Source organism: Pararge aegeria, chromosome 1, assembly GCF_905163445.1.
Source record: "Pararge aegeria chromosome 1, ilParAegt1.1, whole genome shotgun sequence".
Lineage (NCBI taxonomy): Eukaryota > Metazoa > Arthropoda > Insecta > Lepidoptera > Nymphalidae > Pararge > Pararge aegeria.
The window spans coordinates 664,623-678,471 of NC_053180.1; the positions used below are offsets into that span (position 1 = coordinate 664,623).

Genomic DNA, 13,849 nt, shown 5'->3' on the forward strand with positions numbered 1-13,849 from the left:
CTTAGTTTCGGAGCCTATTCGGTACAAACAAACATCTTTCCTCGTTATAAAATTAGTTACTGTAATTTATTTTTAAGTATAGGTAAATACAATTCTACTGTTTAGGTAAATTTACCAGGTTAATAATAAAAGTCTATGATGAATTTAAGTTATTCGACTTTACATAAAAATGTTTGGAAAACAGTGTGAAATGTTTACTAATCGTAAATTGTGCGTGAACCTGCAAGCATCAAACATCTAGTTTAAATGAAAATAAGAAAGCCTTTTTTATAACGGCATGAACGCGACGCGACTGTCGCGCTTTGATTACACACATACAACACGTGCCAAAGGATTTTTAAAACCCAAATCCATGTCAACAATATTCCCTTGTATTATCTAGTGTCGAATGTTGGACCTTTTTCCATTTAATTTGTTGGTGAGATTTCGTTTAATTTGATGTTAAACGTCTCGGAAATTGGGTTTAATCCCTTTTCATCATGGATCAAAGAATTTCAAAGAGAATCCCGAAGCTATTAGGATGTCATGATTCTGAAGGGTAAACAAATACGAGCTTAGGTCTCTATTATAATTTATAATATACAACGCACGTAAGAAAAGGGGTATTAATCCCGTGGTAACCCAATTGACCACAATATCCATACTGAAAATCCTTTCCCAAGACGTTTTCCGGAAATAACTAAGAGAAATTACTGTACGGTAGACAATGCATAAAAAATATGCTGTGACAACCATAAAATAGATTTCTTAAACACCTGAATAAACTCGGACGTAGAATGCGGGCAGGACGACAAATTTGATGAATAGGTATTTGGAAAAACTATTGCCCTCTCACTGAACTCCCCAGTAGAGTGCGATGTAGCTCAGACCGATTTCACCTATAAAAGATTAACGAGATCGACGTTTCTTAGGTCCCTATTGATCCGATTCATGAAAATTTAAAGAAAGATTACGTCTAGGTATCTCTTTCTTTCTCTGTAAATTTGAATGTAATTGTCCTGTTTGAACTGCAATCTGCTGAGTTTCTTGCCGGCTCTTCTCGGTGGAATCTGCCCTCTGAACCAGTAGTAGGGTCGCTACCAACAAAAAGACTGACTTGACGTTTCAAAAGTGCTTATAAACTGGGCCTACTTAGAATAAAAGAATTTGAATTTTAAATTTGAATTACTTGAAGCCCTCTGAATATAGTAGTAAAAATGGTATATTAATATTTAGACAGCCGGTTGACGCAGTGGTCGTCTCTGCGATTAAGGCCGTGGGTTCGATTCCCACAACTGGAAAAATGTATATTTATTTATTATTCATAATTTTAGAGAGTAGGATTTTTTAAAGTATTTAGCTTTTAAAGAAAAATAAACGAGGCAATTGGGGAATACATTTGTATGGAGAACCCCACCTTTACTTTCCTCTTAATAAGAAAAAACAAAAAAGTATATGGTAAAGAAAGATATAAGTAAGTAGTCTTTATTTTAAATGGGTATCTAAGGATTGTAGTTGACATTAAACCCAGTTGGGAAAGACATATGAAACACAAAGTAAAGAAAGTAGAAACCCAACTCAATCCTAAACAAAGTCTATACATGCTTTAGAAAATCTTGGGTCTAAATCGAAATTGAATAAATGGGTGAAGCGGTGATAGCCCAGTGGGTAGGAGCTCAACTTCACTTTCAGTGGCAGATTTCGTATCCTAGCACGCATCTCTTAATTTTCAAAGTAATGTGCGTTTTAAGTAATTAAAGTATCACTTGCTTCAACGGTAAAGGAAAACATCGTGAGGAAACCTGCATGCCTGAGAGTTCTCCATAATGTTCTTAATGTGTGGAGTCCACCAATCCCCTTCTCATTCTAAGAGGAGACCCAGTAGTGGGCAAATAACGGCTTGTTCCCTTCGAACATCCACTTAAAATACTTTTATTTTAAATTTTGTTGAAGTTTACAGAATTATAATAATCATGATGTCAAGATATGTCAAATAAACCGTCATTGTAATAAAATACTACATTAAGCGATGGTAGTAACTAGTAACTCCTGATACGCTAGTTACCGTACCGGCGAAGACGTACGGTAACTAAAGACGCCAAGCGATTCGGTAAGCGTGTAGAAAACCATGACAAGCCAGTAGACAAGTCGAATTAAAAAAAACCACGAAAACAATAGAGATTGCCCAGACAAGCACGAAAGTAACCAGCCCATTAAATATTAGATTGAATACAAGATTGCCTTCATTCTAAAACAACGAACTTTGATCGTAAGGTATACCGTATATTGCCTTTAAAACGCATCAGCTAAACGATGTAGCATGAAATTGGGCCATTAAGGGCGCGAATTAAACTGGAGCCGAGTTAATCTTCGAACTCCAGACGACATCGACCCAGACGCAGCTGAGCCCGCGATCTCGAATAACGTCGTATCGTAAAAAGTTTGTCCACAACCCGTTTAAAGATCACTGAACTATGAGAGATGCGGGTGACTGTTGTTTATGTAGCTTTTTTAGAGTTATAAATAGGCGGTTGCCCGCGTTATTCGTTCGCGTTTCGCAAAGGTCCTGGGATAAAATGCCTATGTTACGGATTGCAAGGATTGCAGATGCCCCACTACAATGTGAAAAACCATCGCCTATAAACCGATCAACCCTTTGCAGGGCATGCATGATGCAAGGTACACGTCCTGCAACACGCCGCCGTGTCCATCAATTAGAGGCGTCGGTTTGACACCGACGCTTAAGCCTCATGTGCCTGCAATCATACCGACAACCAAGCACTTCAAAAATGGTGCTTAACAGCAGAAGTGAAATAATCTTATACTTATATATATTTTGACACTGATTTTAAAATTGTGATTATACTTAGATTTTTTTTTTAAATTTTTTTTTTATACTTATCTATACTTATAATAAAACTGTAACTGGAAGATTTCTGTACATTTAATATATTTTAAAAATTTTGACCGGGGGATGCTTTATAATAGATACTGAGTCCAAAACAGATTTCTATTTAAATTTCTCTGTCTGTCTGTCTGGCCGGGCATTACGTGAAAACTACTGAACGGATTTAAATAAAATTTGGTACAGAGGTAGCTGATATTCCGGGTCAACATATAAGCTACTTTTTATCCCGATAAACAATAAGCTTCTCCCGGGAACTGTGATGATATTTTTTATCAATTTTACTTCATAGCTCCGTTAAATTTGAACCGATTTTATTAATTCTTTTTTTATTTGAAAGTGTATACATGTATTGTGTAATTTTAATGGAGATCGGATAAATATTGTCGGAGATAAAGGACATAACTATTTACAGATAACAGCGAGTCGCAAAGCATAAAGGACAGCGATCGAATGCATGCGTACCATCCTACTTATTTTATAAATGCGAAAGTTTGACAGTAAGGATGATGGATGGATTGCCATGTTTAAAGTAATAATTTTTACCTACAAAAAAGTATGGGAGGCTAAATGCCTAATTGTTAGGACACAATAACAGCTTTTTGTTATAATTTGTCAATCAAAACACGGGTACAATCTTAAGATGGTGACGTTCCTATCAGATCCAAATAAATAATAATTTCTCTTTAAATTATTCAAATTGGACCTATCGTTTAGACGTTACTACGGGTATAGAAATGCTAAAAGATATTAAATCGGATAATAACCGATTTGATGCAGACGAAGTCGCGCGGGTCAGCTAGTTTAATAATATAATTGTACGCCCGGCTGTGGGTATACTGTCTTCAATACTTTTCTAGGCCTTGTCAACTGGCTTTCTATGTATAAACAGTGAACAATAAAATTCTATTCTATTCTATTCTATTCTATTCTTGAGCATGGCGGTGATACTACCTCGGATGAGCTCTGTCACAAAAAGCTCTACTACTTCTAAACTTACTTGCTGTTTCCTACGACTTTATTCGCGTACAACTTTCGATCAGAAATCTACCACGCTGGCCTAGTGCAGATTGGTAAACTTCATACGCCTTTGAGAATATTATGGAGAACTCTCAGGTACGCAGGTTTCCCCACGATGTGTGTGATAACAAGTGATATTTAATTGCTTAGAAAGAAAAGTTAGAACTGCGTCGAACTCCGTCGCCAAAAGTGTAGCCCTAACTAGGCTATGCGCAATGGCATGCATGCAGGTATGCAACGGTTTAATAATATAAAATGAAAAAAATCTCCATTAAGAATTATATAAAACTTAAGGATAGGCTTTGTAGGAGTTATAAAAACCTACCCCTGAGTTTTTATAAGTCGTACTGGAGATTTGGCTCATTTTATATCATCCGCATACCCTGCGCATACCCTCTATGCACGCCACTGGCTATGCTGCCTATAGACAATTCGTTTGTTTCAGATGACGAGTCCGGGGAGAAGTCTGTTTGCGTGCTGCTCGCGGGCGACGAGTCAGAGATCACGTTTCTGGATTCTCCTCCAGAAAATGCAATCGTGAGTATGCTCGACTGATAGCGTTTTAATGACTGTTGATTGTTTATTATATTATATGCCGCGCAGTGATATATTAAGCAAGCACGGGGCCCGTAGCAAATTCTTTAAAAGAGCCCTTGATCTGCTATGGGTTCCTAAGTATAAAGTGGTAAAAATACAATTCAATACTCAATACGTACCTTAAATAGTTGTGCATGTAAAGTTATTACAATACAGTTATTACAATGTTAATAATAATATCTTTATTGCCAGATTGTAAGTATACAAGGTATAGGATAATCAATGAAATTGTGCAATTTACAATCAGCCACACAATCGCATGCAATGGTTTGCATTAAATTCTACCACAGTAAACAATATTTTTTGATAATTTGATTACATGTTATATTACATGTCTAGGAATATACATAATCATAATATAATTAATTCAATTTTAATGTAATTATTATCAAATTATTTTTCATAATTCAATTTTAATTCAAAAAATTCCTTCAAATGCCTTAGGTACACAAAATGGTGCATTTATACATAGACTATCCTGTCCTGCCGTCTTCGATAGATTTTAATACTAAATATCGTAGCAGTAATACGAAAACTAGTAAAAAACGTTGTCTTAACTTATTTTAAAACGGCACTTCTTTCTACAATCCTGTAGTTAGAACGTGCCACCTTTATAATGAGTTGGTTTCCTCCTGCGATTTTAACATTATAAATCTGTTTATTTCTATAAATCTCTGAATAGTTGTAGAACTCTACTTGACAAATGTATAAAACATTTTTTCATAATTTAAATCGACATTGCATTCTCTTACAATTTATTCTTTTACATACTCGTATGATGTGTAAAGTTTTTTAAGAAAATATCTTAGAACGTAAATCTGTCACATCTATTGGCTGCATCTGTACACGCTCGGAGAGAGACTAGTTTTCTTGTTATGGTTGTTGTTCTTAAGTTTATGTTATAACATGATCTGTTTTGCGTGTTAAATAAAAAAAATGGTAACGTTGGCTACGGCTGCCGTCCCAAAGAGGAGCCAAGTTAAATATCACATTAGCCCACCCTGACTATAACTACCTCATGCTCTAGATGAAATATTTTATTGCGAGTCAGTTTACTATCTTAGCCATTTCATACGCCTTGTTGTTTCGTTTTTTTTTCTGTCTGTACTTTTGTTAATTGCAATAAGTTTATCCATTCGTAGTATATTTATTTATTAAACGCCAACGGAGTGCGAACGCGTCTAAGAATGCACTGGTTTTGTTATTTTAGTTTTTTAATCAATACAAAGGGGGGTAGGTCGTTGATGCCTATATCACAGGGTAACCTAAATTGGACAGCAGGGTCCGTCCATACTCTACTGGTGGCCGATTAGCGCAGCGGTCGTGGGTTCGATTCCCACAACTGGAAAATGTTTGTGTGATGAACATTAATGTTTTTCAGTTTCCGGGTGTTTATCTGTATAGTATTTATGTGTAAATAAATAAATAAATAAATGTGTATTATATTCATAAAAAAATATTCATCAGTCATCTTAGTTCCCATAACACAAGCTAAGCTTACTTTGGGGCTAGATGGCGATGTGCGTATTGTCGTAGTATATTTATTTATTTATTTATATTTATTTATCCTTTCACACATTCCCTCATTCTGTCCTCAGTCGGAAGCAGCAGCGCACGGGTACTGCGTGGTGTACTCCACCGCGGACCGGGCGAGCTTCGCGGAGGCAGAGCGAAGGCTGCAGGCGCTGTGGGCGGCCGGCCACACCGCCAGGAGAGCGGTAATCCTGGTGGGGAACAAGGCGGACTTGGCGAGGTCCAGGGCGGTGCCTACTGACGGTGAGAGACTGCTTTTGAAAAACGCTGATATGTATAATAAAAAGTTGCCAAACGATGCTGTTTTACTTTACTCGGGGTACTCGCTTCTTCATTTAGGATGTTATATGTTATATATTTATATAGGTATTTATGTTATATATTTACATATTTATATATGTTGTATATGTTTGTTGGTAGTTTACATTAATTATGGGTAATTTTATGTATGTTTATATCTTATTTGTATTTATATGTTATATATTCATATATATTATAGGTATTATTATATATATATATATATATATATTATTTATATTTTTGTATAATTATATAATTTTTAAATCTTATTTATGGCACCACCTTATCTTTTCTATGTTTTTTCCTTTTACGCATTGGTTGCCTGGAAGAAATCGCTATGTAGCGATAAGGCCACCAAATTGTACTCTCTTGCTATGTATTTATCCCTATGTAAGTACTTTGTTTTTTTGGTGTACAATAAAAGTGTATTCATTCATTCAACAGTCATTACATAGCAGTAACTTAATATATCCTAGCAGTAACCTAATAACAATCTTATAAAATTACCGAAAAAGTACATTTATTTACAATTATAGAAATTTAAAAGCATGGCGCAAAGCAGTAAGGCAGTAAGTGGTGAGAAAAAAGAATAGGTACATAATTAATAAAAACAGCAAGAAAAAGAGAAAGAGAGTTAAAGATAAAAGAAACTTGATCTGATCCAGTTTCTGGAGTAATCAGGAAGGCGGCCAGGGCCGATACGATTTAGAAGATTTAGGAGGAAGGAAGAGAGAAAGAAGAAGAAAAGATAAAGAAAAAAGAAAAATAATACATAGTTATTGTGTGGCTGTTTATTTTATTTTTATTTCTTTACAAGAGAATAAGTTAAGGTCATAGACCCCCTACGCTGCTCCAATGAATGTATGAACACACTCTCATTGTATACCACATAAAAATACAGGAAAAATTATAAAAAAAAACTAGTTTACACGAAGAATACAATAAGGTGGCCTTATCGCTACATAGCGATCTCTTCCAGGCAACCGATGGCGTAAAACACTGCTCAAGACGAGATGAAGAAATAGAGGTAGGTGCATATTAATACATATATATATAAATATATTTATTATTTTATACATAAATGATGCGGGTTGTTAGTTTTACAATTATTAATAAGTGTTCGTGCGAATATCTGGGACCAACGATTTTAAGAGAAAAATAAGGCACTGGTGTCGACAATGTCAAATTCCGCACTCCGGGGTGGTACTGCGAATTTCTTGACACAAAAACACACTGCTTAACAATTTATGCTTAGACCTGGGAATCGAACCCAAGATTAATCATAGTCGACCGTTAATATGCTCGACTCAACACTTTATTTGATTAAATTTATTTTATTTTATTTAACGGGTAAATACAGTTTTTAATTACAGTGTGTCATTTACATGGAAAATACTTAAATTCGATTTCCCACTTTTCTTTCTATCTACATGCTGATATGAATTAAGGGTTATTTGCATGAATGCTACTCTCAAGTAGGACTAACCGGCAGACAGTTTCCGAAGCCCGGCTTAATGGTATTAATTAAAAGCGATATTTTCGACGTGAAGCCGTAAAGCCGCGCACGAGAACTTCCCAACTAGATTACTCTCACAACTGCCACGTATAAATAATTCGATGCAAGTCCGTGTGTAACATGCTCACCATGGAGATCGCTAATGGATTCCATGTAGGATTATTTGTGACTCATATATTCTTTATATTTTGGATCCATACTTGAGCTTCTTTGAGCATCAGGTCAAAACCGACAACACTAAGTAATAAAAATGATAAAATGGATCTTTTTATACCAATGCAAGCTCTGCAAATTTGCTGTTCAGGATTTATCAATCATTTTAAGTATTTTCACAATATTTTAAGTAGCTATAACTTCTCATTCCATCTCCATCTCATTTTTAGACTTTCACTATTCATAAATCTTTTAACTTTGCACTATACATCCCATGTGAGCATTTTCCTTTCTTACTATGTAAATTCTATCTGTGAAACACTTACTAAGACACAATAATATAAATAAATAAACAACCTTTTCAATGTTAAATGGATTATTATAATCTGTTCACATATCACGAGTTATGGTATAAAAACAACTGAAATATGTCGCCCTGCCTCCCCCCAAGAGAACTGTTGATACTGAATTTCGGGATAAAAAATAACTAGTGTCCTAGCTCGTACCCAAATCACGCCAAGATTCATTTAAACTAATTCTGTAGTTTCAGCGTAAAATACAGTTCTGGCCTTAGCATCGATTTTAAAGTGCCCTCCAAAACATGTGCAATATATCTTCTACATACATTGGACAGAATTGAACATGTTACCTTTTATTATTACTTTTATTTATACTATTTATTTGTGTATATAGATAGATTCGCACAAATAACATGTGATTCCCGAAGAAAGTCTCGTATTTCGATCAAATAATTTTAATGTAATCGGTTTTTATGTAGGCATTTTGTCACGCCATCATGTCTAGCGAGACTTACGACTTTACTGATACTGTATGTACATATAATTTATAGTTTTATAAAGAAACCAGTATTTGACTTTAAAATCATATTGCTACAATGTGGAATTGCTCGGAAAACACGATTCCCGATTTCCATCATGGAAACGAATATTCAAAAACTTCAAACTAGCCGCTAATTTTCCCGCGAAGGGCCCTCGTAAAGTAATCGGCAAGCACAAGGTCTCGCGTTATTGCCCGTAACAAGCTCCTTATGTACTCTTAACTTTGAGCATTCGGTTTTATTATTGGCGCTGGTATCTTTTTTCTTCACCTAATTTTCTGAAATTTTTAATATACTATAGGCCGGAATGTTGTTAACCTATTCTTACCTTGCTTCCGAATTGGTTGAACAAACTCTCATAAAAATATTCGTCAATATAATATCACGTACTTACCAACCACATTACTCATCACGATCATCAACATCAACAAATACCTATGATGCTGTCTTAAACTACCAAGATGGCCAAGTGCGAATAATTTGATTTCTCACGCCTTTGAAAATATTATGTAAAACTCTCAGGCAAGCAGGTTTCCTCGGGATCAAACCCGGTCCCTCCGAATGGAAGGCTGACGCCCTAACCCCTAGGCTATCAATAAAGGAAGTCATGTGTGGGATTGAGTATACGTTTTTATAATATGACTAGCTGTTGCCCGCGACTTCGTCTGCGTTTGATTTTGTTTTTAGATGTGGCATTCAATTTAGTTGTAGTTCTAAAAAAATGTATATAGTATTCAGTATCGCTAAGCCTTAAATGAGGGGTTTGCTGCCGTCCGCTGAGGAGTTCTATCCTCTATCTTCAACCACATTCATCAGATCTACACAAAGTTTGGGCAAAATTAAATACATATTATAACCTCTGTAGTAGAAAATTAATTACTTAAATCGGTTATAATTTGTCGGAGTTATGGTGTTAAATCTTCAAACACTTTCATCCCCTCTCCCAAAGGAACCGAGCTTGATGTCGGGATAAAAAGTATCCTATATTACTTCTAACACTTCCAAGAATATGTGTACAAAGTTTCGAGGATCGGTTGAGTAGTTTTTGCGTGAAAGCGTAACAAACAAACTTACATTGACATTTATAATATTAGTAGGGATAGGGATTTCTAAGGTAATGCACTACCAATACATAAGTTTAAAGGATTTGTTAAAGTACATTTATTACAAGGAGGTTACTACACAATTTATAATTTCTTAATGATAAGTTTGCTTGGAAGCTTCCGCTCCACTCACAAGATAGAAAAAAATATGTTAAAATGTATCTAAAACTAAAATAGTTGACGTTAGAAATGAGCAACTGCTGAGTTTCTTGCCAGCGTCTTCCTGCCTGCCTTTAACAGAAGTTGTTATCTCTAAAATATATATGCTAGGAAGTGTACGGATTCCTAAACTTTTTTCTTTTTAGGGGATTTCCCACCCTTGCTTTAGTTATAGTTTCCATTATCACTGTAAATATTCGCAACGTAAATCGAGACCACAGACTTTCAATTTAAAAAAAAAAGGTCTTTTTGCACTTGGGTACCAAATTTGCACGCCCTTCGTGCAAATTTGGGACCCAAATTTTCCGTATTAGCTTAGGAATAGGCTAGGAATTTAGCAGTTATATTGACCCATAATCGGTTTCTACGCTTTGTCGTACTGGAACGCTAAATACTTTAACTGCATTTAAACATTGCTTAAATAAGATATTTCGACCCAGTTGCATGGATTAAAAACAGGACAACAAAAAACGACTCATGCAAAATATAATGTGTTATGTACCAGTTGAACTATATTTAAGAAATGTAAACGGCATTAGTTTATCTGCAGCGTAGTAACTAGCCACGGCCGAAACCCATCTGTCCACTAATTAAATTATACATAAATTATTTATAATTATATTTCCTTCCCTTCCACTTATAAGATAAGATAAGACCACAACGCTCGCCACTGTGCCATAGAGCTCGACAACATTGTGGTTAGAAACGTGTTATAGATTACTGTAAATATAATATTATACGGAAAACTTTATAATCGTTGGAATCGTAATATATTTATGCCGCCATTTGTTTTAATTGCGGTCCGTGTATTTCGATTAATTAAGGACTAATTGGCGGGATGAAAATGTTTACACTCGCGCACACCACGCGCATAATTGATTTCCGTTAATTGGGGATATTACAAACGTAGCAATATTATGAAGTACCTGGTGCAATTGTAAAAAAAAATCTTGAAAACTATTCATTCGTCAAATGCTAACGTCAATTTAATAAAACATCTCGCACAAATCAAGTTAAAGTTAACAAAATAGCACTAGCAAAATAAATAAAATAAAAATATTTTTGTACATCGCCATCTAGCCTCAAAGTAAGCGTAGCTTGTGTTATGGGTACTAAGATAGCTGATGAATACAGATAAACACCCAGACACTGAAAAAGATTCATGTTCATCTTTTTAACGGGAATCGAACCCGCGGGCTTGGACTTGGAAAGCAGGGTCGCTGCCCACTACGCCAATCAGCCGCCAAATTGTATGAAATGAAAATGAAAAATGATTTACTGTGGTAACATGATTACATTTAGTAATACACAAACAAAAAGTATGGACGGTCTCTGCCCAATTTAGGCAACCCTGTGATATAAGCATCAACGACCTACCCTCCTTAATATTGAATAAATACTAAAATAACAAAATCAGTGCATTCTTAGACTCCGTGGCGGCCCGAATAATAACTGTGTAGTGATCATTGCATATAAAAACCCTAAATTGAGTTACTCTGATAAAAATTTGAGGTGTTTATTGCTGCAGGACGTTACAAATCTCGCACTATATGGGTATCGAATGAACGGACTTGAAAGTCGGGGGTTTTTAAAAGTTTAAATTTTTACATAAATGGGTTCTTTTTCCAGAGGGTAAAGCGTTGGCGACATCGTACGAATGCAAGTTCATCGAGACGTCAGTAGGCATCAACCACAACGTAGACGAACTGCTGGTCGGCCTCCTCACGCAGATCAGACTCAAGCAGCAGCACGCGGAGAGAGTGAGGTGAGGAATTAAGGAAGCTCCATCTCACATAATTTTTAAGCAAATTTAAAATTCAAATTCAAGTGTTTTATACATGTAGACCTTATCACAGGCACTTATGAAGCGTTCATACATTTAACATGTTACACTAATGTTAGGTAATGATGACAACTACATTCGTTAACTTAAAACTAAAGCTAGGTGGGTTCCGAACGCGCCCTGGTCTAAGATGGGCTCAAAACAAACTTAGTAAGGTTTTTTTATCACCATCTCACGGTTGAATTAATTTATAGGTATGAACTTAGAGCAATTCATAACCATTGATTTTTCTGTAAGCTTACGTTATATATAAACTTTGAACTTATTGAGAGACATCTCAAAGATTTCATTTGGTAATTTGTTATAAATTATTTTATAACAAATTACCCTTTTTACTACAATTGCCCTTGAATGAATTAGCAGTTTGATGCAGGCTAGTAAACTACACAACGAGTTTGTTTTTGCTTCTCATATTTATATTGTAACAGTCAAAAGAGCTTATTAAGCTTAAGTTATTAAAACATAATTACAGAAAACGCAGCAGTTCGCGGAAGAATCGCAGCCGTGCGCGGTCTCCGCTCGAAACAGAAACCGCAGTGACGCCCGCCCCCGCGTCCGCAGCTAGCACTCCGAGAAAACGCTCGCGGTTATCTGCTAGTGTTAAGGTACTCCTATTTAAGAATTTTTCGTGTCCACAGCTGATCGCAGCTTTCCGCTTATATATGAGATAGAGATTTAGGGCAGGAGTTATATTTGCGCCGTCTGAGTCGCAATGCAAGACTGTATGATTTTCATTCTTCGCAAGGACAGTATCTGATAACAATCTGATAAAAAATAACCTACTAGTAAAGTTGTAAAAGCGTCACCGGGGAGATGGGACAATCCCGAAAGCTCGCCACGAGAAGAGTCCCAAGGCTGGACTGGGAAAATGCACCCGTATTTATATCATAACACCCATCGGCACAATGTCATGAACATTGACTGGGAATCAAAAATATTTAAAATCAAATACGAAAACAAAGACTTATAATATACTAATGAACACCAACACACTGAATAATATTCATTTTCCAGTTGTGGGAATCGAACCTACGGCCTTGGACTCAGAAAGCAGGGTCACTATCCACTGGGCCAAGCGGCCGTCAAATCAGTCAATTTTCACAAGGCAACTCATATAACCTAACTTGTCTATGAATATTTGCACAATGCTGTTTTGTCTTTGTATTATCATATTTTTCATTTTTCGTGTTCAAAAATTCAGTTTTTTTTTTTTTTTTCATCTGTCAAGTGGCAGTTAACGAGTTCGCTTAACATTACAGCCAATAATCATGTCATAAGTTTGGACTAAGGATCAATTGTAAGAAAATCGAGGTTATGGCCCTTGACACGACCACGTCTTCGCCATTCAATATTAAGCTAGGCGGAGAAACGCTTAAGGAAGTTAGTAATTTCAGAAACTTGGGGAGAACTATATCATGCAATTGCAAACTCGATGCCGAAGTAAACCGCAGAATAGGAGCTGCTTCTGCTGCTTTTGGAAAGCTTCGATCTAAGGTGTTTCAATCGCATGATTTAAAGCTCTCAACGAAGGTCTCCGTTTATTTAGCTATAGTACTACCAACCTTACTGTATGCTTCAGAAACGTGGTGCTTATACCGCAAGCATATTCGTACTTCAGACAGGTTCCACATTAGGTGCCTACGCGACATTAATATAATTGGTGCAGTACTGACGTACTGTCAATGTGATCGCACATTTAAAACAAAGAGTGGTTATGCCAGACACTTGAGAGCACATCGAGTCGCTGTGGTCGGATACGGCCAGGAGGATATTTATACGCACAGCCAAATCGGTGTCGTAACTTTACATGGCACCTAGCATCGATATCATTATTTATGACTTGGTTAAACATTTTCTCTAGGCATTCGTTTCCTAGCTTTAATGAAAACGGCCATGTACCTCT

At 36.0% G+C, this 13,849-nt stretch overlaps 1 protein-coding gene across 1 annotated transcript in view; it reads left to right on the forward strand.

Annotated features, from left to right (window-relative positions):
• LOC120625932 overlaps positions 1-13,849 on the forward strand; it is a 105,654-nt gene that overhangs the window by 91,428 nt on the left and 377 nt on the right. The window contains exons 8-11 of the mRNA XM_039893208.1: positions 4,350-4,441; positions 6,100-6,277; positions 11,733-11,868; positions 12,419-12,551. Coding sequence (XP_039749142.1) covers positions 4,350-4,441; positions 6,100-6,277; positions 11,733-11,868; positions 12,419-12,551 — 539 coding nt within the window. The remainder of the gene's footprint in view (positions 1-4,349; positions 4,442-6,099; positions 6,278-11,732; positions 11,869-12,418; positions 12,552-13,849) is intronic.